General features: G+C 35.9%; 1 protein-coding gene across 1 annotated transcript in view; it reads left to right on the top strand.

The window, feature by feature from the left end:
* ABCA13 (ATP binding cassette subfamily A member 13) overlaps nucleotides 1–24,372 on the top strand; it is a 155,151-nt gene that overhangs the window by 13,106 nt on the left and 117,673 nt on the right. Inside the window, exons 8-14 of the mRNA XM_072851592.1 lie at nucleotides 1,016–1,180; nucleotides 6,840–7,017; nucleotides 9,325–9,464; nucleotides 14,778–14,891; nucleotides 15,980–16,070; nucleotides 21,624–21,800; nucleotides 23,953–24,253. Coding sequence (XP_072707693.1) covers nucleotides 1,016–1,180; nucleotides 6,840–7,017; nucleotides 9,325–9,464; nucleotides 14,778–14,891; nucleotides 15,980–16,070; nucleotides 21,624–21,800; nucleotides 23,953–24,253 — 1,166 coding nt within the window. The remainder of the gene's footprint in view (nucleotides 1–1,015; nucleotides 1,181–6,839; nucleotides 7,018–9,324; nucleotides 9,465–14,777; nucleotides 14,892–15,979; nucleotides 16,071–21,623; nucleotides 21,801–23,952; nucleotides 24,254–24,372) is intronic.

The raw sequence follows: 24,372 nt of genomic DNA, 5'->3' as shown, positions 1-24,372 counted from the left end.
CTGACCTAGAGGGGGGGGGGGGAAAGAAAAAACCAATGCTTATTTTGATGGGCTTTTCTATTGAACCCTACTGAAGCATAATGAATTCCTAGCAAAGAATAAAAAATGTTGTCAGCTCATCCTAAATTATTATGGAAATTTTACTATTTTTTTAAACGGAATAAGATTTTTTTTACTTTCTTTTTTTTTAATGTGTAAGAGCAGGTGAAGGCTGAGAAGAAAATTAAGCACAGACATTATTGTAGTAGGAAGTAAAATAAAAGTGGATAAAATAAAGATAATCAGAAGAAGTAGCTGAAAGTATATAATGAGGTTATATTGTTTTTATTATCATGCATAGGCAGGTAACAATGAATTGGTTTGTATTACCATATAATCTAAATCACCTATAAAAGAAAAGGAAATAGAAAGAAAATTCAGAGTGCCAGAAATTGCTTGGTAGAAACAGCAAACAGCCAACTGAACTTTACTCAAGTAGGGAACGAAATGCACACAATTATTTTAGGTAAAAGGTAGTGTATATGAAAAATGCGAAGGGAGGAACAGTGTGACAGGAAAGTTTGCTGTCTAATATGATTCCTAAAGCAACTAAAGTGGTTGCTAGATTTAATTTAACTTATGAATTATTTTTGAAATATTAAATTTTTGCATTGAGCATCTTGAGCCTGTTGAAGGAAAAGTTCTCATTTACACTGAATTCCAAGGGGGGGCAGGATGTTGCAGACCCCATTGGCATCTTGGGTAGGAGAGCTCTCTTCAGCTTGGTAGGTATAAACATGTTCTCTGGATTTTAATTTCTGATAGGCCAGTTCTAACATTACCAGAGAATTTTTCTTTAGCTGAATTTGAGAGTAACTGGGGAGTTATACTAAAAGGATTTTTGTTAAACATAGTTTGCAGGAACATTGTACAATTGGCTTTAGAAAAAGACCGAATAATTTTGAGTGTTTCATTGAAAGGTTAAAATTCGTTTCTAACTGGAATTTATTGTTGTGATTTTTCTTTCTTTTCCAAGATTAAGATACCATCTGAGATAGGCATTGTACTAAACATGTTACTGGATGTGGTTTCTAGTATCAGCTCTCTTCTCAATAAAGCCCACCACGTCATGGAAAACCTTCCAGTGTTCCTCCAAGGAGTTCAAGATATTGGTGTGCTTGACGTGTCTGCATTGCAGCAGGTATGTGTATGATTTCAGTATGCAAACTTAATTCCCATCGTGAGGTGCTTTGTTAGGGATGTGTGCTTAATAAGGGGGAACACTAATAGAAATTGTGTCCTAGACAGTTGGGAACTTAGAGAGAAGAGAGTCCATAGACCCTAGGAAGATTAATTTGATCTCTTTCAAGTACTCTGGTAGTAATTTTGAGACTATCGATGTGTTGTTTCTGTCATCTCTCTTTCTGTTAACTAAAGAGATCATAGCCTAAGTTAATATAGTGTTAGGCTACTGATTAATGACAGCATGTATTATCTGTGATTAGGAGATAGCCATGCCTTTTCTGCTAATGCTGTGGGGTTTTCTGATGAGCAGACTATTACTTTGTTTATAAAAAAATAGCTTTGTTTTTTTAAGGATGAGATTTCAAGATAGCATGTGCAGTTCTTGTATCTGCCATGGGTTTCTGTTTGTGTCACTTAAGGTTTTTGCGTGATAGTTCTGCTTGACATTTTAAAAAAAGTGGCATGAGGTGTGAGTGAGGATATTTCTTTTGTCCCTGCCTTTAAGGGCAGTTGCTATACAGCTAGCACAGTCGTGGATCTAGTATTAAATAAATCAGAAAAAAGATTTCTGTTTCTAAGCAGAATTCAATTTCATAAGAAGACCCACTGACCCCTATGGCATTACCTTCTGGATTTGCTATTCTGTGTGGAAAGTTTAGGATCGAATCTGGTTCTAAAATTGCAAACTTCTAAAAGATCCCTCAGTGGTAAACAGCGCAAACTGGTTTGTGACTACAGTACGGAGGAAACACTGCCTTAAATACTGTTTTCCCTAGTAATATGAATCTTTCTCAAGATCTTCTAATCTGTGTGACAGAGGCATGTTGTAAAATGCTGTTCTGTGCATATTAGTTTTGGTGTTGAGCATCTCTTCTTCGGGGTAGCTCTTTGGCTGCCACAATGAAAGGTGGCTTTCATCAGATGCTTACATCTTTTCTGCTTTCCTTAAACTAGTTCTGTTTGTGTCAGACTCTCCTTCGAACAAATTAAATATTCTTTTTGGAGTGAAATCCCGAAGTTGCTTATTTGATAGAAGAACCTCTCAAAAGGTCCTGTTCAAAAAAAGTTTGCAAAGGAACAAATCGAACAGCAGAGGGCGATCTGGTCACAGTTTTAATCTTTGCTGCATGGCAACCCATATTCTGTAATACAGCATAGATTTAACCTTGGAATTTTTGTTCCTTTTTACATCTTACCTTTTTTGGTCACTTTTTCTGACACAATCTTTATTTTCTTAGTTTTTGTTAATTCCTTTTTTTCTTGAGAAATTGCTGGTTTTGTCACCTGATAATTTGTGGAGAACTTAAAAAAACCAGTGTCTATTTCTTTTGTTAATAAATCAGATGGTTGATTTTTTGAAGGGCTCTTCTGTCTCTAACTTTTTCTCATTTTGTAGACTAGTAAAAGTTGTTTATTTTTAAGTATCCTTTCCTTTTCAGGTTTAACTGGATTTTTTCTACTTTCCAATAATACCTTTAATTATAAAATTATTTTGTTTGTTTCTGTTCCATAGTGGCCAAACTTGTGCTACTGAATAAGCGTGCCACTAAAGTGCAGATATTGCTTATACACTTTTCTCCTTAAATATTTTCTTTTGTTTCCAAAAGAGTCCATCTTTCTGGATTTTTATTTTCATGATAACCAACAGCAAAGTAGTTCAGTTACCTAGGAAGGTTACCAAATAAAGTGCTTAAAGCTTTTTGAAGTAAAAATATGTGGACCTTCAGCACAGAGTAAGACAGACTGTCTCCTTCATTAACTTCTAACTGAAAAAGTTATTTTGAAATTGATGTTAAAAAAAAATTAATTATGTCTATAATGAAAGAGGTAATAAAGTAATTGTCAATTATGTGTGGATTTTTGTCTGAAAAACAAAATGAAAAGCAAGAAATACCTTTAAAATATCTGTAAAATGCGAAGTTGAATTGGTATGCTACTTACTGTGTAATAAAAGTTGATGTAAAAACTCAATATCTGCCAGTCAGTAGTAATTGCAATACAGAGCCATATTCTACTGCTAACAACATTGAGTGAATGGATAACTCCCTGAGGAAAAACACTGCTGATTTCGATCATGATTTTTGCTTGTTTGTTTGCCGTTTGAAATTATTCGTTTATATTTCCATAGCTAATTTCTGGTATGTTTGTCACTCATGAATAGATAAGCTGGAGGGGACTTGCTGAGTTACTGAATGCTGTCAGTTGTGAAAGGTGGCCTCATTCTGTAATCCTTCCACTAACTTGAACAAGTTCTCTGTTAAAACTATCATTACTGAAAAACCTCTTGGTGTTATAAATGTATAAAATTCTGACTTAAGTTTATCCATGGCTAGTATGTTTACTTTTGTATCAAAAATGTTCTGTAGGTTTTATAACTTCTCTGACTTGCCCATGTGTTTGTGGAAGGCCAGTCATAGTCCTTCTCTGTTTTGATAGGTTAAATAGATTTATTTTAGTATTTGTTTTGTTTGTTTTAGTTTTTTTCTTTTATAACAGACTCTTAGTTGTCTCAGACATCCTAGTGTCATCTTCACATGCTGTGTTAAGGCTAATCTTGAATGTTGGGGACAAGAAATGTGTACAGTCTTTGAGGGGAATTATGGCTGATGACTCTTGTAGTTCCACTCATTCATGTCTATACCTACTAAAATGACTTCCTTAATCTTGCATTCACCTTTTTAATAAGCTGCATACATTTTTGTCTCTTACTTGATCAAGGATCAGTGATATACCCAGGTAAGCTCCATTTTATAACAGCATCTCATGATTTCAGTTGACAAATAATGTTTTGCACTGGTTATCTTTATATTCAATTTACTTTAAATTAGGTAATTGGTTTCTTGCCATATCACATTCTGACCTTCTTTTCTCCTGCAATGCTTTCTGGTATGAAATTATAGGCAAATTTCAGTAATTTGCTTCTTTCAGGGCTAAAAAACTTTTCACAGTGGACTTAAGATCAGTTTCACAGGAATAACACTAGTAACTTCTCTGTGATCCAGTCCTTTCTTTCCTTTTAACAGGGTCCCTGCAATATCTTCTTAACGCCATTTTTTACCCACTACATAGTTATAGGATTAATGCTGATTTAATATTTTCTAGGACAAGAATATTAATTGGTTGTTAGAGTTCACTTAGTTTAGAGATAGCCTATGTCTTTTTCGGGAAAAAGCACTTGCCTTCCCACGTAAATATATTGTATTGGTCTGGAACGATAATTTGATAATGCATTAAATTCTACTCCTCACATACTTTTTGTCTTTAACTGCTCTGCACTTTAAAATTTATTGTATAACTTGCCCTATTAAACATCACAACAAGATATCCATTATTTCCTGGAGCATTATGTCATTCATTCTTGAGTATAGATGAATTTTCTACTTTTCCTTCAAATATTGCCATCTAAATTTGATAGGCTTCTGAAAAATAATTTAACCAAATCAGCAATTTTGCCACTTTTTCCCCTGATCCCGTCAATTTCAGTACAATAAAGACTTTGTTTTGTTTATGGCTCTATTCACAACTAGGAATATCTATTTCTCTGCATTTGATTCCTTTAGCCCTTCGGTTTCATCAAATTTTGAATTATCTTTAACCATCTTGTAGTTTTCCAGGATAATTGCATTTTTTTTTCTCGCTCTTAATGTAATGATTCTGAATTTATTTTAGTTTTATGTGCAAGCTGTAACCTGGCTTGACTTTTAGGTTTCTTTTATTGAATAGCTGATATTTCTACTCCACATGAATTTGTTTTTATTCATAATGTTTTTTTAAGCATACAGGTGTCCAATTAGGTCAGAAACCCCTATGCTGTGAGTTTTTTGCCCCCATTTGAGAATCCAGTTCCAGATAGCTTTTTAATCTTCAGTACCAGCCTTCCTCTTCCATGAATTTGTTGGAGCAACTGGGTTGACTGATTACTTTGTTTGTAGGAGGCTGCTTGTTTGGATTCATCAGCCTTGATTACAGACCTACTTCATTTAGTTTAAACTAGAACAACTGGACCAAAGATAATTTTTTGTGAACATCCATCGTATATAGTTCTCCCACTTTATCAAAACCAAGTTTTAGGAAACATATCTTATTGATTCACTGGTTATTTAGTTGACAGTAAGTAGATTCAGTCTGTTGGTGGCAGCTTACTGCATAAATATTCATTATTTGAATTTTAAGTTATTTTGATTGGAACTGGAATTAATTAGCAAGTTCGTGCTCTTTGACTGAAATAAGCCTCATTTATCCTTCTAGTGCAAATAGTCACTAATAAGGATTCAAAATGACTTTTATTCAGCATTGTGCATAAATAAAGTTTATTCCTCCAGTAAAGTCCATGCCAGCAGACTTGTTCAGGAGCTGTAGATGATGGTATTATGAAATCTGGATATTATTTTTTTACTATGCTGTATGCTGAAACAGTATGCAAAAGGTCAGATTTTGGGAGCAGACAACACTGAGTTTTGAATAACACTTCCAATGTTCCTCCAGGATTACTAAAGAAGCACCTGGCACTTCAGTAAATGCATTGAGCAGGATAAACTCTTTCTAACAGCACAATCTCTAAACTGTCTGTAATTTATTCCTTATGTAAAGTGCTGTACTAGTTTGAAAATTGACTCTTCTGTTTAAAAAAGAATTCCAATGATAAAATGCTAATTTATTTCAGTGTCAAATGTCTTTGGTTGACATATCACAGTCTTTTTTCTATTTGCCAGTTCTGCAGTCTTCAAATGATATCTGATACTCTAGTTATGTTTTTCTTGACAAGCATCTGCAACTGTAATGAGTATCAGGCGGGCCAATGCATCCTTCAGTTATACTCCAGCAGCATGTTGCCTTGCAGTCATATCCTCTCTTAGAACTGCGTACCTGTACAGCCTTCCATGAGATACCAGTTACAGCTGAGAGTGTTATCTGAAAAATGAAGCTGCACAGAGGAGGCTGGTTTTGTTTTTTTTTTTTTTAATGTGGTGAATGATGGTTCTCAAGCCATAAAAGCAGTCAGATTGCTCTCCTCATTTGCTAGTCACGAGCAAATGGCAATAATAAATGCTGGTATGACTCAAGATGTGCAAAAACTAGAAGCATATCTAACAAGTTAAAAGATGTATTTGAAAAATAGGCTTTTAGGACACATGCACTTGAATATTTTTTTTTCTTCTTAGCAACTGTTTTCACTGCAAACATTCATATGCAAAGTGGTTTTGGTTGTTTCTGCTGTCTTTGTGACGCAGGCGTAATCTACCAGAAGAGCAGACTTTGTGAGAACTGACATTGTAATCAAGGAAACTCTAGTCCAGTTGTCTCGATATTTTCATTCCTTTTTTGCCTAACCGATACACAGTATTTTTCAAAGTTTAATGTAGTATATTATACTACTGTCTTTCATTGAGTATCCTGGCAATTAAAACCGCATCACCTTCCCCCCCCCCCCCCCACCCCATGGTAAAGGTGATGAGGAGAACAGAAAACAGCACAGCAGGCCCTTATTCTTGTAGGCAGTTTCAACAGTCTAATTTTGTCAATCTTCTTGGATGCCAATATTGAGAGAACACCAGGGCTACTCCCTGAAGCTATTAAAAGCAACTTTGATCCATCTGTATATCTGTTTGTTGTAGTTCTTGCAAGGCGGGCAGTTCAGAAGTTCAGCTGTTGGGTCCCTGAAGTCTGTAATCAAGGCAGTGTGTAAGGAAGAATCTTCATTTTTCAGCAATGCAAACCTGTTCATCGACATGCCCAGAATCATGGGAGTCTCGGAGGACAATATGGCAAAATATGGCATTCCTGAAGACTCAAGTAAGAAAAACTATCAATTACAAGTTGCATGTATGCATTCAGAGTTTTGAGACCTTTTTCCTTCTTAAATGGAAATGTTTATATACCAGCTGACATCTCAGTTGACACTGTAATCCTGAGCACAAGGGTTGATCAATAAAAGTTTTATGGCTATGAGATAATTGTGGATGAGACAGAAGTGAATCTGGTTGTTTTCTGTCTTTGCGAATAATAAATAAGAATATTCCTGTCTTAGAGACATATTTATTAGAATTTTAAAGCACTTGGCATTAAAAATATATCTTTGAGATGCAAGATTGAGAATTTATTGCTGCATGCCTTTCTTCTGTGAACACAAAGCTGTGGTATTACTGCGCAGTAAAATATGCAAGCCCTCTGGATAAAATAAGTTTTTGAATATTCCTATAAAGAGAATATTCTTATTCTCTTTATTAAGTGCCCAGAAAACCTGTTAGCTCTTACATAATTTCACCTTTGCTCCCTTTCCTAAACATACATTTGACTTACCCTGATTAATATTTTAATAACCTTGTTAGTGCCTCAGTGACCCTGTGCAAGAGAATACAGTGATAGAGTGTCACTAGGGAAGGATCTGTGACTGTGAATCATGGCTCTATCATCTATTGGTTTCTACAGCCAGAAACTGACTCTGACTTGGCTGGGACCCCGGGAGGGACCCAGAGCTCTGCCCTAGCCTTCTTCACTTGTGTGTGGGATGGCAGTAAGCAGTCAGCTCTGCTTTTCTTTCCTGTTTGAAGAGTGGAGTTAGCAGGATGGCTGATTAGAGGGATTGTTTGGGACTCAGTCTCTTTCAAAGCTGTTTAGGCCAGAAGCACTATCTGTTTCTTGATGATTTTTTTTTTTTTTTTTTAATATTGGCACAACTCTGGAGTGTTGTAAGACCTTTTACCTTAGGACCTTGAAATATCTTTAAAGCATCAGTTAGTTCCAACATTCCTATGAGCGAATTAATACTGTTTTCCATATTTTACAAATTGGTAAATGAGGCAATGGAAAATGAAAATAAAAAAAAATATATGAGGCCACAGAAACTTGATTTGTACTCCTTCAGTGATTAACTTGTATAGATTTTGTGCACCGGACACTTGCCAATGACTTTCTGAAAATCACGGCAAACTCAGATTAGCAAGTCTTCTCTGTCTTTAGCATACTGATGTTTCTGACTGGTCACTCCAAGCTGGCCAGTCAGAAACATCTTAATGTTTTTGACATTCTTTGACAGCAAAGAATTAAACCTCTTAATTCTTTGCTGTCATTTAGCAATGATTGTGTTTAGTAATTATTGTTTCCTTGAAGAAAGTAAAAATTTGGGCAAAGAACTGGATGTTCGTAATGATACATTTCTGACACTTGTTTCTTTAACTTTTGGCAGGAGTTTAAATGTTTTTGGCCTAATTTTCCATTATGTACAATAATTTGTCTTCCTTGAGGAGTTAATGACATTATTTAATATTTCCTCACAGCACTGGAAATGGGATATTTCTAAATCCAGTCATAATAAATAATGAAAAACTCCAAAACACATGAGCTGGGCATAAAAATCTAAATATTTCTCACAGAAAACTCATTGCCTTTGCTTGAGTGCAAGTGCAGTGGGATAACTTGGAAGCTATTATTTGGATCCTAGTTCTGAAGGACATACACCTTAATGCATTAATAGCCCCATCTGATGTAAGAACATGTTTTTTTGGTAAGGAATGGAAAAGTCAATTGATTAGATTTTTCAAATCAAGAAGTTAAGTGTCATGCCAATTTTTTCCTGTATTTTTGGTAGGTTCCTATGAAATTATAGAAAAAAAAAGTCAGTATTTTTCAAGGAATTTATGTATTCCTACTTCTTTCTTAAGTAGGAATAAAAAGCTACAGAACAACCTAGAGTGTGGAGTAAGTCTGTTTTTTTAAGGTGACTCTTCCCTCAGCATTCATTTCGTGGGCAGAGGTTTTGCATGTGTCCTTCCACTCTAAAATGCACTAATATAACTTTTAGGATAGATGGGGTTCACAGGCTCCTTTTCACAAATGTGAGCAGCTCTTTGGATTCTGATTCTTTTTTTCTTATCTAATGTTTAGATTTCTGCATCTTCAAGACTATGATGGGCTGTGGTTAAACAATTTCTGTTCAGGGACCTGTAGTGATTGCTTAGTGGCAGTTGCATGGTATTTGGCATGGTGCTGTGGCAGATCCTAAATTAAGACTCAAGCTTTTCTTTGAATTAAAAAAATAGTAATAATCTAACCTCACCTGTGTTGTCTGTCTTAAATGTGAGTCTGTCTTCGTTTTTGCAGCTCCATTTTGCTTGAAGCTTTATAAGGAGATTTTGCAGTCTTCTAATGGGGCTTTGCTATGGACTTTCCTGAAACCTTTATTACATGGGAAGATACTGTACAATTCAAATATCAACATGATTGACCTGGTGATGGAGAAGGTGAGTATCAAAAGAAACACTATTTCTGTTTATTGATTTTGTCTTTGTACTTCATTTTAAAGGTCCACTTCTTTCAGGGTAGGTAGAAGCAATTGGATAATTGCCTTTCAGAAAACTGGATCCACCCTGCCCCCTGAGTTCTCACCTGTTCCCACTTTAAGCTTAATATTTCTCGTAACTTTTATCCTACTTGTTACAGTGGTTTCATCTCAGTGTGAAAAGCAGAATTTTATTCAAAGTCCCTTAAACCTTGTAAAGAAAGATTAAAAAGAACATATTAGCAGAAATGTTGTGTGAATAATGCCGTATCAAGGTGTAGGATGTAGGTATTCCAAGTGAGCTTTTGCTCTCAATGTTTTCTTACGGTGGGAACTCTAATGGGACAGCATAGAGAGTTGTGGGGAAGGGATGCCCCAAGACCGAAAGCCTGTTGTGAGGGAGTCACTGAGTTGTGTTTAAAAAAACCCAAGAACCTACAGTGCATCCTTTCTGATTATGTTTCTAACACCAGTAGTATGAATGACCGGTAGTAGCTGAGCTGCCATATGTGTGGATGCTGATGACTTGATATTATTCAACAGTTTTACTGTCTCTGCAGTTTTGGTATGGTAGGTGCTCTGTCTTGAGCATGATTATCTATAATAACATGTTTGTTCATGACTAGCTTTGAGGCACTTCTGTAAGAGGAGGAATGATGACTTTTTTAAAGTACACATTAGAGTTCTGTGCAAATTTTGCATTTATCTTGCAAATATATGATTTTTACCCTGGAATATTACTTATTGCAAGATTGGTAATTTAGGTTAATTTAAAATCTAGAAAAAAGCATTACTGGTTGTAAGTGGTACACAAAAAGACTGTAGTAACTTTAAATGTGATGATAACTATTTCCCATGTAAATGGAGTACAACATGGTATTCTGACTTATGCTCTAAAAAGATAGTTAAAAAAAAAACTAAGCCAAAAAGCACATACTAGATAGCAGATACTAGGTAAGTTTATAGTTTCTGCTGTCAATAGGAAATAAGGTTTCAGTGGTTTCATATTTTGCAGTTAAATAACTTAATTTGGGCAACAGGCCCTCTCTGGAGTTGAGTATAATTAATTTTAAATTTTTAGTCAGCTAAAAATGAAGCTGCTCTTGATGTTTATAGATGGAAATTCTATAAAGAATGAGTTGTAAGAAATGATAAAAATTCCAAATTGTTTTGAATACATAATTATATTCTGTGTTACAATGACATTTAGAATGATGCACTTAAGACATTTCCACATTATTTTGCCAATTAATATGCCAAAACCACATTCTTAAAAGCATCTGTAAGAAAGATAAATCTCCTGACATACGGTGTGTTCCCCTATAGATCTTTTAGTGAAATCAAGACTGAGTAATACAATTCAGAATGAAGTTTGCTTGTGGGTTTTTTGTTTTTTTTTTTTAATGCTCTGGAATGATACAAAGATTCTAGTAGATGCCTCTAGCGCATTGTCTCATTCTCATTATGTATTCTCAGGCTCACAAAAGTTCCATCAGCTTATTCAGGTATCTGTGTAAATACACCCTCACCCTTCCCTGAGACGTGTAGATCTAAGAAGCAATTATGGATGTGTATCTGTTTATGAGTAAATATGAAAGTAGTAGGAAAGTTTCTTCAACATTTTTTTCATTTGTTTCATTACAGAAGCCTATCAGCTATTGCTTGAACAGAAACAAAATTTAAATGCAAAATATTGTCCCAGGTATCTCGAACACAACTACTAAAACTCAACCCTGTAGCCCTTACACAGACAAATCTCCTACTGAAATTGGAACAGAAGTTCTAATTTCCTTTAGACTATGTGACCACATGGCAGCTATTTACTGGAAGAAAAACGTAGAGGATTAAAGCTAAAAAAATATGGTTGTTTGTATACTAGGATATATTCTGTAAGTTTTTCACATGGACTATTTTGTTTCAAGACTGTATAATTGACCATTCTTCGATAAGTTGTGAGGTTGCTGATTTTACCTTCTGAGAAGCCAACAGTTCTAATGTGTAGAATAACAGTGACCGTCACAGATACAGGCTGCAGTGCTGACTGAGAGCAAAAAAGTTCAGTGACAACCGGCATCCAGGAGTTCAAAGACCACGTGTGATGTCTTTGATCCTTGCTTTCACAACTGAACTTTTTTGCCACTGATGAGCCGATCTTACGAAAGTATTTCTTATTTCAAAAGATTCTCATAGTTGATCTTTTATTCAGGCAATCACATTAGGACAACTTTGTGCTGTTTCTTTGTAATTGGAACAGTCAGAATATATATATATATATAAAATATAAATGTAGCAAGACAATTGAGAAATGAAAGAAATAAAACTAGTCTAGCAAATTCTTTAATTTCACTTTCCTGCCTTTTTGTCTAGTATAATTAGAAAAATTGATAATGAGTTGAGTAAGTTCTTATTCTAAACTTACATATGCTGTCTGGCTTTGCATAAGCACAATTGACTTGTCAGCCTGTTAAAGTATGTCATTATAAAAGCAGTTCAATAAGCGCAAAATACCATTTTTATTTATTCTTACATCAGGAAGAGGGTTAGACATATTCAAGCCAGACAGGACCATAACTTATATTGAAGACTCTAATTTTAATCAAAGGCAATATTCAGCCTGGGTGTTACAAAGAATATATATTGTAATGGAACTTCATTAATTAGGAAGAAGAGAACTTGAAGAGAACTTCTATTAAACATCAAAGTCCAGCTAGTCATTAGCATACAAACTCACAGGAGTTGCTTTACCATGTAAGTTTAAGCATTCATCTTGCCCTAGGTTCTGAATCCTACTGTAATTAGTGAAGGGTGTATAGGGAAGAACTGACGAACATGTCAGTAAAGTGATATTCCCCCCAAATACTGTCCCAGCTTCCAAAAACTTAAGGGTCAGGCTTGCCAGGAGTTTACTGCTATAATTTGTCCACTTGCTTTTTGAGCTTATGTAAACTCTTAGTATTCATAGTGCCTGTGGTGAGATGTTCTTCATCAACAACCTCTTCCTCGCTTGTTTGTTCTTCAACTGAGGCAACTTCATTTTTAAAATCCTATGTTTATATCTCCCAATTATATTTATTTCTATTCTCTATTTCCACTACTACTTTTAATTGTAATTTATTATTATTATTATAGCAAAATTAAAATTTGCTTAGTACAGATTTCAGAATTATTAGTCTGTAGTCCCCTGGTTCCCCTAGCATCTTTTTTTATGAATAGCATTGCATTTGTTATTTTCCAGTTCCCTGATAACAAGGGAATTTTAATCAGGAGGTTACACTACAGTGAATACTTCAACTATTTAATCCTTGAGTGCTCTTAGAATTCTTGGCTGGATGTTATCTTGTACTGGAAACTACTTATTGTTCATTTTGTTAAATTGTATGACCTTTTTTCTATTGCTGCTTCAATTTGAGACAGATTTTCTAAAGTGTTCTCCATGTAGAAGGCTTCTAGAACTTCCCCAAAGCGTACTGTGGTGAATGAGAAAGCAAGAAAATTTAGCAAAAATTTAGGCAAAAAAAATAGGAAAAAACAAAACACTTTTTTCCCCTAGTCTGTCTTGTTTTCTTATTTGGATGTAACTTCAATTTTTTCTAAGGATGTTTTTCTAATAGTTTCCTGCTGTGTAGTGTGTGTGTGCATGCATATGGTCTTCCTCAAGTCTTTATCAAATCTTTTTTTGATAGGCAATATGTATTTGGTCAGTTTCCTCTATGCCACCTTAGTCTCTGTACCTCCTGCACACAACTTACCCCTTTGCTGCTTTTTATTTTGTTCAAATAAGCTTCTACATTATATAAAGCTCATATTTTCCAAAAATCTGTGCTGCTGCAGTAATTTTTTTTTTTAATTGTTTGTGTAAGGAGGTTGAATACAAGCACGTTATGGTTACTGTAGCTCTTTGAAAGTGACTTCAGCAAACAAACAAACAAAATCTCTTGTGCTGTTCAGAATCAAGTCAAGAAGCACTAAGATCTGAGCTCTGCTGCTTGATATAACAATTTCTAATGATATCTGAAAATTTTATCTCCTTGTGTTCCAGTGTGACCTGTGCTTGCTCTGTACTGGGGAAATAGCAATCTCCCATTTTGGCTGTTTGCTACCCTTGCAGCCTTTCTGGTCTCCCTCAGCTTGTCACCATCGTGCCTGGACAGTGGGTTACATGATCCTGATATTTAGGCCTGTCATTTCAGTCCATGAGGTTTCTGGGTTGCTTGTTAACAGAAGAACTTGTATAGCTGATTTGACACCAAACTTTAGTTTAACATTTAGAATCACTCTCCCTTTGAAAGTGGAACAGGGAACCTCACAGAAGTTAAATGCATAAATTATTTCAGGAAAATGAAATTATCTGCAAGGGTCTCTTTGGGGCATTCTGCGCTACAAACGGGAAGAAAGAAACACCACAAATTGTTTTCTCATGTTGTGCTAGGAGTAGGATTTTGCAAAAGGCACTTAAAATACTATGGCAAAAATTGTGTACTTTCAATAGGAATTATTGCAAAAAGTGTGGTCCCAAATTGGAGTTTACAACTCATTGCAGACACTCTTTGCTGGGAAATGTCACGATCTCTACCATAATAACAATACTGGATTGTTCTTAAATGCACTTCTGTGACTGATAACACCAATTTAAACAAAAACATACTGCAATATTTTCTAATCTTGAGTACACTTGTGATCTGTTTAAAACAGGCTGGAAAAAAATTGATGGTTGTTTGCTAGTACCTAAGAGAGAAATTGTAGCTTATGCTTGACTGGGACAGAGAATATTTTGCTACACTCAAGTCTACCTCTGCAAGAGTATTTTGAAATGGATTGAGTGGTTAGTTGAATTTATTGTCCAGACCATGCTTCCAACTTTCACTTTTATTATATATTCAGTCAAGGTAGTCTGAATAAAAGACCCACAAGGTCTGCAAAGGCTTTCTTTTGAATATGTCCTAATTGTATTTTTTTTCTGTCTTTCTGAAGCACCTCTATGATACTCTGTATGAAAGAGACATTATAAAATAAAGAGGTGTTTATGATGCTTCAGTTAGGAAGCATGCACATTGCAGGAAGACTTTTCTTTGATTTGCTTGGTATTCAGAGACTGCAACAAATACTTTTCATTTCTTAAGTAGAAAAAAGAAAACATGGATATCCTTACTGCTGACTATCAAAGTGAAATGGAAAGTAGTTGCAGAAGATCTGAAGCAAGCCAGTTTTTCCTGTTTCTTAAGATTTGTTATGTGCAGTTTTTACTTCATTTGTCTCTCTGTGTTCTTTTTCCCAGGCTAATTTCACTTTTGGTTTTGTGGAAAACTTGAAGACTTATTCTGAGACATGGCTTAGGATGTCTGAGGTTTTTAAAACCAGTGGAAATGTCCTCACAGTCTCACGACTGCAGGTTGGTGAACTATGGGAGGGCTTCCTATTTTCCAATTATTTGCGATGTGATCTAGACAGAATTTCTATACATGTAAAACTGCCCATGTACCTGGCTTCAGGTTTAAAAAGAGCTGAAAAAGAGGCAGATTAGCTTTAGGTTACGAGCCTACAGTGTGATACTGAGAAAATTCTGAGGTGAAAATACTTAAAAGCATTATTCTCTCAATATGTTCAGTATTACCAGGCAATAGGGGAAATAAAACAAGTAGGTGCACCTACAAACTTTATACAGTTATTTAAAACAAATGTAAGATTGTAGGAAATAAACTCTTTTCTGCAACTTGTTTGTTTATCACCTGCTTTTTCCAACAATGTGTGCAACTAATAAAAAAACAGATGTGGGAAATATTGACTAAAAAAAAAGAGCAGTGTTGTTATTGGGATTTTTCCCATTCTACATATTCGTGTCTTTTTTTTTCCCAATAAAATTTAGTTTTGGCATGTTTGACTTGTGAAAACATGCATGGCTGTTACACTTTGGGAAAATAAGCAGAATCCTGTCATGGTCCATACATATCAATTGAACTTTTAAGTTCAATTAAGGAATGATGCTAGTAATCATGCATTAGACTTGCAGATCCCAGGATGCTCTTGCAGAGCTCATAATTTTTTTCCCCCTTATAACTTGGCAGATGAGCTAAAAAAGTTAAAATAATGTAAAAGGAATTCCCAAATGCCAGTTTTTTAAAGATATTTATTTTACTACTGCCAGTGCTAATAGTATAATGATCCAAAAGTCTTGCAGGAAAAGAAAATGGGTTTCTGTCCCAGCAGACTTACAAGAACGTTAGAATGGACTCACAGTTAAAATATTTGCAGTAAAGGAGGACAGTGATGTACAGCAATGGGGAGTATATGTTCTGCTGTTTATTTGAAATGTGTGGAGTTAACCTGTTAAGAGGGGAAGACTGAAGACATGGAGAGGCTGACTTCTCCAGTGTTATGCAGGAAATCTTGGTAATGGAATTGAACATGAATGTATATGTATGTTTTATATTTCTTTAGAGAAGATAAACCACATGTAACAAATAACATTTTTCATTTTAGGAAGCACTGCAAAGCAATTTCGTAAAGCACTTTATAGAAAGTAATTTGGATATTGATGTGGAAAAACTCTTTAAAAAAATGCAAGTGTATGGTATGTACATAAAAGTGCATGTACTGATTACCCTTATTAGACTTTAACTTGAACTTAGAACTATGTTCAGTTGAAACTGAATGTTTTACCTACTTAAATGATTCTAAAGTACCAGACTTCAAATTCTCTTGTTGAGTTAGTCTCAAATATTTCTAATTGTCTTTTTTTCTTCTGAGTGACTGGGTAATTTGCATTTCAAAATATTGAAAGACTTGAAAAATCTGGTAACAAATTAGAAGTGGCAAACTGTCATGGGAGAGTTAAAAACATAGGAGCTATACTTAAAAGGAGGGAAGGGAGAAGTAATCCTGGTAGACGCAGTTCCATTAGGTAGGAGTAAATTTTTGTAGCAAATTTTGAAGGAAAACTATATACTTTAAATGGAAATAAATAGAAAATGAGATTGGATACAGTGTGTTTAATCAAAAGCTGTCTGTATTTTTTTTCTCCTTTTATTGAGAATTAGTTGCGTGTGGTCTCCTTGAGCCTCGGAAAAACCTGAGATATGGTTATAATCAGGGAGCAGCAAGGTTGGGCTCTGGTCAGTAGAGAGTAAACAGGGTCAGACCCAACCCTGGGATGGCCAGGCCAGGCCATGGGGGCAATGCTGAGGCCAGGCCAGGCCATCACCCTGCGGGTAGGGGTCTGGGCCCAGGTCAGCAGGTCCATGGCCAGGTCCACGGCCAGGCTCTGATGTGGTGGGAACTGCAGCCTGGGGCAGGCCTAACCACAGCTCTGTGCAGCTCTGATGGGAAAGGAGTGGCCCTGGCTCAGGTGTCCGCATGGGGCTGCCCAGCAGTGTCCCTCTGGGTCACAGCCATCCTTCGGTACACTCTTTCCGCCTTGGCAGCCAGACGTCCAAGAGGAGAGAGTAGGCCCTCCAAGGTCAGATAGGTATCCCAAGGGGAACAGTTTATAATGGAGGAGACGGGGATTATTATGAGTAATTTTGGGTATACAGAGATTTAAGGAGGAGAAGAGAAAGTATTATGCTGGAAATTTAAGTTACTTAAAGATTTTATAAGGATTTGATAATTGAAAAAAATTCAATACGTCTTGCTGTCAGTAAGGTAGGTGCATGATAATTAAAATGGTTGCTGGCATGTGCCAGAAAGAACTGTCCATACCAAAGCAGAGTCTAATGTCATTTAAGAAAAGTTCATGATTTTGAGGACCAGAAAGAGAGAAAAGTGGCATAAAATGCAGTAACAGATAAAGCGACATCCTGTGCAAAGGGAGCTGGGTGCTTCCTAGAGGAGGATAGTGGTAGCGAGGACAGACCTATGTAGTTTGTTATGACTGAGTGTTAGGATAATTATGAGCCAGACACAAATCTGTTCCAGTCGTTTGTTGGAGGAGGGCAGTGATGAGTTCTCCAATGCCTCCATGAAGGAGCTGTGTGGCCCTTGTTGCTGGGGAAAAAAGGGCTTTACAGCAATACAGGTTATTAAGTCTTCTCTACAGTCAAAGAATTAAGTCTAGAGCTAAAATAAACAAGTAAATGTGCCTGAAGTGCAACGTGTATTGGATTTCGGTACCTGCCTCTAAGCAGGAGATGGACAAAATCCACTGCAGTTCCTGAGAGCTTGTAAATGATGAAATGTGTTCTCAGTCTTAAATAGTACTACTGCCCCGAGCTGGTGCTGTCATGGTTGGTGTGACCTGAAGTTCTTGGCTTTTCTTTTGCACACAGGATGTGAGATTTCATTGAAACCGGCCTTGATTTGAAGGTTGTGTTTGAGAAGGCTAGGACTAATTGCTCACGCTTTCACTAAGAAAAATGGTGTCCAGAATTCAATCCAGAAAGTAGGAATCTGGGCTCTGTATCCTCCTTAGGCGAGGGACTCAAACTTGAATCTGCTATCTCTCAGGCAGATTTTCTTAACCACTGAGCTGTTGCCTGGTCTGAGTCAGGCACAGCTCACCCCTCGTGGTGAAGCTGGATCACAATACAACTAAACAAAACCCAACAGAGTAATACAATTGGAAAGATAGGAGGGAGGAAAGAGCAAGTCTCTTAACCCACAAGGCCTGCTGGAAACATAGCTGTCTCAATATATTAGCTGAGTAATAGATGGATTTTGTTTGCTTGTCTAACACTGGGAACTACATGATAGGTTACGGGCAAACAATATTTCATTAAGTAGATATCAAGATCTCTTGATATGGAGTTATCAGGTCCATATTCACTGTTGCAGACAACATTATCACAGAAATCAGTGCATACGTTTCTCAAGTTTTAGCTTTTTAACAGAGCTAAGGACATTTGACAATATGTAATAAATGGTTAATAGTTTTGGATGGTGAATACAGGAAATCATTTAAGTAGAATGGCTTATGAAACTAGAATTTCTTTATTTTAATGGAATGCAGTCGATAAAATTAACATCATATAAAAAGTGAAAATCAATATGGGCTATATATCACAATAGCATTTATGCCTTTGTGAAGCTGATCTGTCCAAAGTGCAAGAGCACTCTTCTGCATTTATACTTTAATTACACTTCTTTTTACAGATTTGTTTTGTCATTTTGCTTTTTGAAAAATGTCTATGCCCTCTTATTTTTATGTTGCTTTTGTATATGCTTTTTTGTTCATTTTATTAGTCTGTAATCATGTGCAGCTGTTACTGTAAACCTCTGGTTTTATGGGGTTTTTTAAATTTCATTACTCTTATACTGCATCAGCTTTTTAGTCTTGTAATTATCTTGCTTGGACCCAATTAAAGACTTAAATGTATCCATATATGTTATTGGTTTTACCACTTACAATCTGTTTATTTCCATCCAAAGCTCAAGTTTTCTAAAATCACCTTATCTGTGTGATTATGTATTTTTGTCTTCTAACTGAAGCAAATATTCCCCTGGTTTATTACATCTACACTTGCATTAAGCTGACTTCTAATTATGCTCAAATCCAAGGTGCTTGTATCTTTTTTTACTTCTCTATGATGCTATAAAAATGGTTAACGGTCTTAGTGACATGTTATTCACCCTGCTACTCCTGCTGGAAAGTGTCGGGGACACAGAGTGGATTGATGTAGAACTCTTCCAACCTCTCTATAAAATTATCATGCTATAAGACCCCACAAAGTTATCAATTTCTAAAACGGTTTTACAGGGTTAGTGCGTCAGTTTTACTCATGTGGAACAAAGTAAATATTTAACTGAGGGCAGCAAAGTTTGTAGTTTTCTTTTTAAACCCTTCTTTACTTTCTAAACTAGCTTTATGTGGGCAAGGCAACTGTATTCTTCTATGCTTGCTTTCCGACCCAGCAATTTGCAATAATTTCCTGGGTGTAACCGATTTTATATAAACCCTGTCCCACTAGAGCGTGTGAGCTCCTTGCTGGGCGCAGTCCTTATGAACCTCTCAAGAGGCACTGGGAGGCCGTTGTGCTGCAGGCTCTTCTTTTAGATTCTTGCTTGCTGAGTCTCTTTCTTGTCCTTCTTCTGTGATTTCTTCCAGATGTAAAGTGTTTTTTCAGTACCAATGAATCTCCCTTAAGGAGGGCTACATGTGACCTGGGATGTAACAGCCAGGGTAAAAAAAAAACAGGCAGCTTTCCTCTGTGCTACCTCTCTGCTGCCCTCATTGTAATTAAATAGTTTTATGTGTGTATAGAAAGCTGGAAACAAATAGCTCTAACATCATCACTGAAAACTGTACCACCACCAAAATCACCTGATAACTAGAAACTTTCTCCTAATTTCTGACTTAAATTAATTCATTGCTGGTTTATTCCAATTTATTCGTCTTGCAACCTTTTACTTAAATAGTTCTTCTACCTAGTAGATTTACATACACCAGTTATATTTCCTCGCCGTTACTTAACGGTAGGTTAAATAAACTAAGTGGAAGATGAGGGCTGAGTTGGTATGTAACAAAGTATGAAGATAATAGTGGAAACAGATTTGCTGAGTTTTTTATTTGTAATTGCTACATTTATAAATGGGAAAAATACAAGATAGGCAATTCTATAGATCTTAGTTCTAAAACTTTCCTGTGGATTCTATCTGTTCATATATATTTGTTATTTCTATGCTAGAGTACAGAAGTTCATACACATTGTGAAAGACAATATTTTGCTTCCAGAAACATTTAAGTATGCCATATTCCAAGCAAGCAGCAAGCTAGTTGGTATTTCTTATGCTAAAATATTCAACAGTTTAATTCATAAGAGAGAAGTTTTTTTAGTTAATTGCTGATTTCAAATTAAGGTCTTTCAAAGATCAGCTGGTGAAGAGATCTCTGGTGATTTTTTTTTGTGTGTGTATATATATATATATAGGGCTATATCTAATTACACACACATATTTATAAAAATAAGAATATATATGAAAGCTTAACCCTACTACTTGGGCTTAATGTTATGAATACTCTGTTCTCTCTAGTGCCACAAAATAAGTAGCAGCATAGGTATTTCCTTTGTTGTCCTCCTCAAGGATAGTAGTAAATAAGACATATAGTATCTATATTTGGCACTGTTTTTTTTCAACCCATGTATTCACCCTGTCATTGCTTTCCTGTCTTCTAGTTCTAGACTATCAGTTCCTGTACTTTTTCTCCTTGTGATCTTTATCCTTTCACTGGTAATCATGTCTCTTCTCCAGACTACTCCATACATTTTTCCACTTATCTGCCTTCCTATTGTAATATTTCCTGTGCTGACGCTGAATAATGTGTGAATAATTTATGATTCAGGGTTTGTCTGTCACCACTGTTATCAAATGAGGTCATCACCTGTCCTTTTTAAAGCCCATATCTTCAAGTGAATCTTGACAAATTTAAGATGGACACTTGTGTTGGATGTTTATTGTCTGAGAAATTCAGATATTTCCATTAAATCCATATCAGTTAAGATTGTTTCTAGATCATGCTATCCTTCTGGTTATTCTTTCAAGCATAAGGATATAGCACTATCTCTACATTCTCTACCAACAGATGAAGATCTGAATTCCTTCAAGGGTTCAGTGTTTTTGGAAACCGGGCTTTGGTTAAGGTATACGTTTATCCTGGGTCCATAGATAAGATCAAAGTCAAAATGGGGGGGTTGTAGGCTTTTTTCAGATGCTTTTAAAATGTAGGGCTCAAGTCAAAATGCTTATGGCCTATATAACAAGGTGGTTGAAATATTTGCAGTTTCAGGGTGAGAAGAACTGGCCAATACATTACTAGATGAAAGAGATGGATCTCTGTTGTGAGGTTTGAAGTACAGTAACTCGCTTGTATTTGTGGGAGTAGTTATGGAAAGATTAGGAAATGTTCTAAGTCCTACAGCTTCAAGGACGTGGTCTCTTTCTAGAACTTTGCTAGAATTTGTTACATTTTTGTTGCTCTGAAATTGAAGGAAAAGGTAGCTGAGGACTTGTAAAAGCCACTGAAACGTGAACTATGCTTCCATAAGTTCACAGTAAAATTCCTATGTTTTTAAAACTTCTTCCTTTTTTTAAATACAAAGGGTATTTACTCCTATAGGATGTGCAAGTGAGCACATACCTTTCTGTTCTGTTCATTAAAACTAAGGAAGTCCAATTTGTTTCCTCATCTTAGAAACTATGATGAACAAGATGCTTAACAGCTCAGCAAGTAAACAGATTGACCTGTTGTCACAGCTTGTAGTAAATATCTCTTCCTGTGTGTTACTGAACCGTTTCCAGCCTTTTGACTCTGTTGAGAAACTGGAGGAGAAGGCTCATGAACTCATGCAGCAAAATAATTTTTTGGCTAGTAAGTACCTTATTTAAAATGTATATTGACAGAAAACATCAGACTTTGTAGTTGTTGTCTGTGTTTATTGATAAGGTAGGTTAAGCTTACACAGTTTCAAAGTATGTATTAAAACAAATACAATACAGGCAAAATAAAGCACGTTTACCTTAGAGGTATTCCTCAACATTTGAATGCTGTAATATCTCCTGTAAAGACTAATTATATTGTTTTAATTGTGGAACTGCCAAATGAATCCTTGGAGTCTGTTATTTCTAACAAAATATTGAAAAAAAAAGTCATAATTGTTTAAAGTAGAATAAAAAGAGTTGAAAAATGTATAGTACTGAGGAAACTTGACTACTTATTATGACAAGATCATCTAGTTTACATCCTTTTGAATTTTAATTTTTATATTCTTGGCTTTGTAAAATGGAGGGACGACAGGTGTTTTTGGTAAGTTCTATTCTTAAACCAACACCTCAGAGAAATTAACTTGTTTATTCAGAATAAATAAATTCTTAAGCAATGGATATATTTCTATTCTTCCCTGGGACTACACTCTCTATCCTTTTCCTGCATTATATCCTTATTGCTGAGAATCTTTTAATTGTACAAAAGAGTTTAAAAGACAATAATTTTTTTCTTATTACACATGCTTTCTCTTCTTGCATAAAATGCTTTGTTGCATGTAGCCTTTCCAAAAGAGAGCTCTATTTAAGTCTATATAAAGTGTGCCACATTTTCTTCCCGTGTTCTTTTGTTTTTTGTTGTCTCCCTGGATTTCTGTAAGTACACAACAGAAGACATGTCAAAGCAGTTCTAGAGAATGAAACTACTCAGTCTGGAATCCTGTGTTTGTTCTGTAACCTGCACCATACCCCCTTTTGCAGAATGTGGAAATGACCACCCTCCATCAATATAAAACCAACAGACCATACCATGAGATAAGGAAAATTTCCCAGAAGTACTTCCTAGTACTTCTGGGAAAGTCCCAATTTCACTTCCTAGGGAGTGAAATTGTCTGCCCCTTCAAGGGAAGAAACAGACAGCTAGATCTTGGCCCCCGGAAAATTGAATTGACAGGTTCTAGATCCATTTTGCTTCCACTTACATAGGGAAGGGTCATATGCTAACATAAGCCAAGACATTTCTTGGGAGTTTTTGTCAGTACTGTGGCCTTATAATCTCTTTACATGCTTAAGGAGGGAAGATGGCATTTTAAGGGGCCGAACGTGTCCAACATGTCAGTATTGCACGGTCAGATATAGGCATACATTCCTTTCCATAGTAAGATATGAAAGTAAAGTGGAATTTTCCTTGCTTGCTTTGTTTGTAGCCTCAAAGCCTTCATAGCCTCATGAAACGTCTTAGGAAATTAAATATTTGCATAAATGGGAAAATGAGATTGGCTAGTTGAAAAACTAAGCTTTACAGCAAAGTATTCTATATCATATTATCTTTCAGAGAGCCAGGCGGTAGGTAAGACATCTCTCCCCTTTCCTAAGGAAAAAAGGTCAACATTTCACATTCATCAAGAAGTTCTAAAAAAGTCTGGGTCACCCAGAAGGAAAATACAACCAATTTGCTGGTTTTGACTTCATGTTTACAGCTACAGATTAAGCTTTTGTCTGCTTTTTTTTTTTAATATACAGAGCTAGAGAAAATAAACATGCAAATTCTGCTGTGCTAAACCAGAAGTTTTGTAATTGACTCAGAAATTAAAAATCAGAGTAAATTTTAGTGGGTTGGTACTGTTTACTTTGTCACCCACTTCCAGGGGTTGTTACCCTTTGATGGACGCATTTTATGGCTGCTGCTTTCACTGTGGAATTGACATCAGTCCTCCCCAAAAAGGGGTTAAATCTGGATACAAAGAGAATAAACTGCAATTCAAAAAACAAATCACAGAAGGAATTTTCTCAGATAAAAACGATCGTTGCAAAACCATTTACCATGTGAATAATTTTTTACATTTCATATTCATGAATGTAAAAAATGTAAGTCTCTCTGAAACCTACCATTCTTGTGTTGGGGGGTCAAGAAAATTTAGAGGCCTGCCCTGACAGGTGAATGTATCCTACTATCATATGATAATTGGCTATGAGCTGGCTATGTAAATAGCATAAATCATATAAGCTTGGGTATGAAGCTCCTTTTCTTCTTGTGTCAGGTATCATCTTCAATATACCAAAGAACAAGACGCAAGATTCTAGCAATCTCCTTCCACGACACATTTCATATACAATTAGAACCAGTGTTCTCTATAGCATGAGAACGGATTTGATTAAAAACCCAGCGTGGAAATCCCATCCCCAGAAGTTGCCAGCTGACGGGTTTAAATACAACCATGTCTTTATTCCTCTTCAAGACATGATTGAAAGGGCAATTATTTCAGCGCAAACTGGGACAGATACCTCAGAGCCAGCCATTCAGGTGCAAGCCATGCCTTACCCTTGTCATACCAGTGATCTGTAAGTAAACTTTCAGCTTTTTAATTCAATATATTATCCTTATTAGATTAGTGCTAGAGGACTAGGTCTTTGTAGTGGGTGAATGAATATCTCGACACAGGACTGAACCAGTATATCCA

Source organism: Ciconia boyciana, chromosome 2 (genome assembly GCF_034638445.1).
Source record: "Ciconia boyciana chromosome 2, ASM3463844v1, whole genome shotgun sequence".
Taxonomy (NCBI): Eukaryota; Metazoa; Chordata; class Aves; order Ciconiiformes; family Ciconiidae; genus Ciconia; species Ciconia boyciana.
This window is presented reverse-complemented; position numbering and strand designations above follow the sequence as displayed.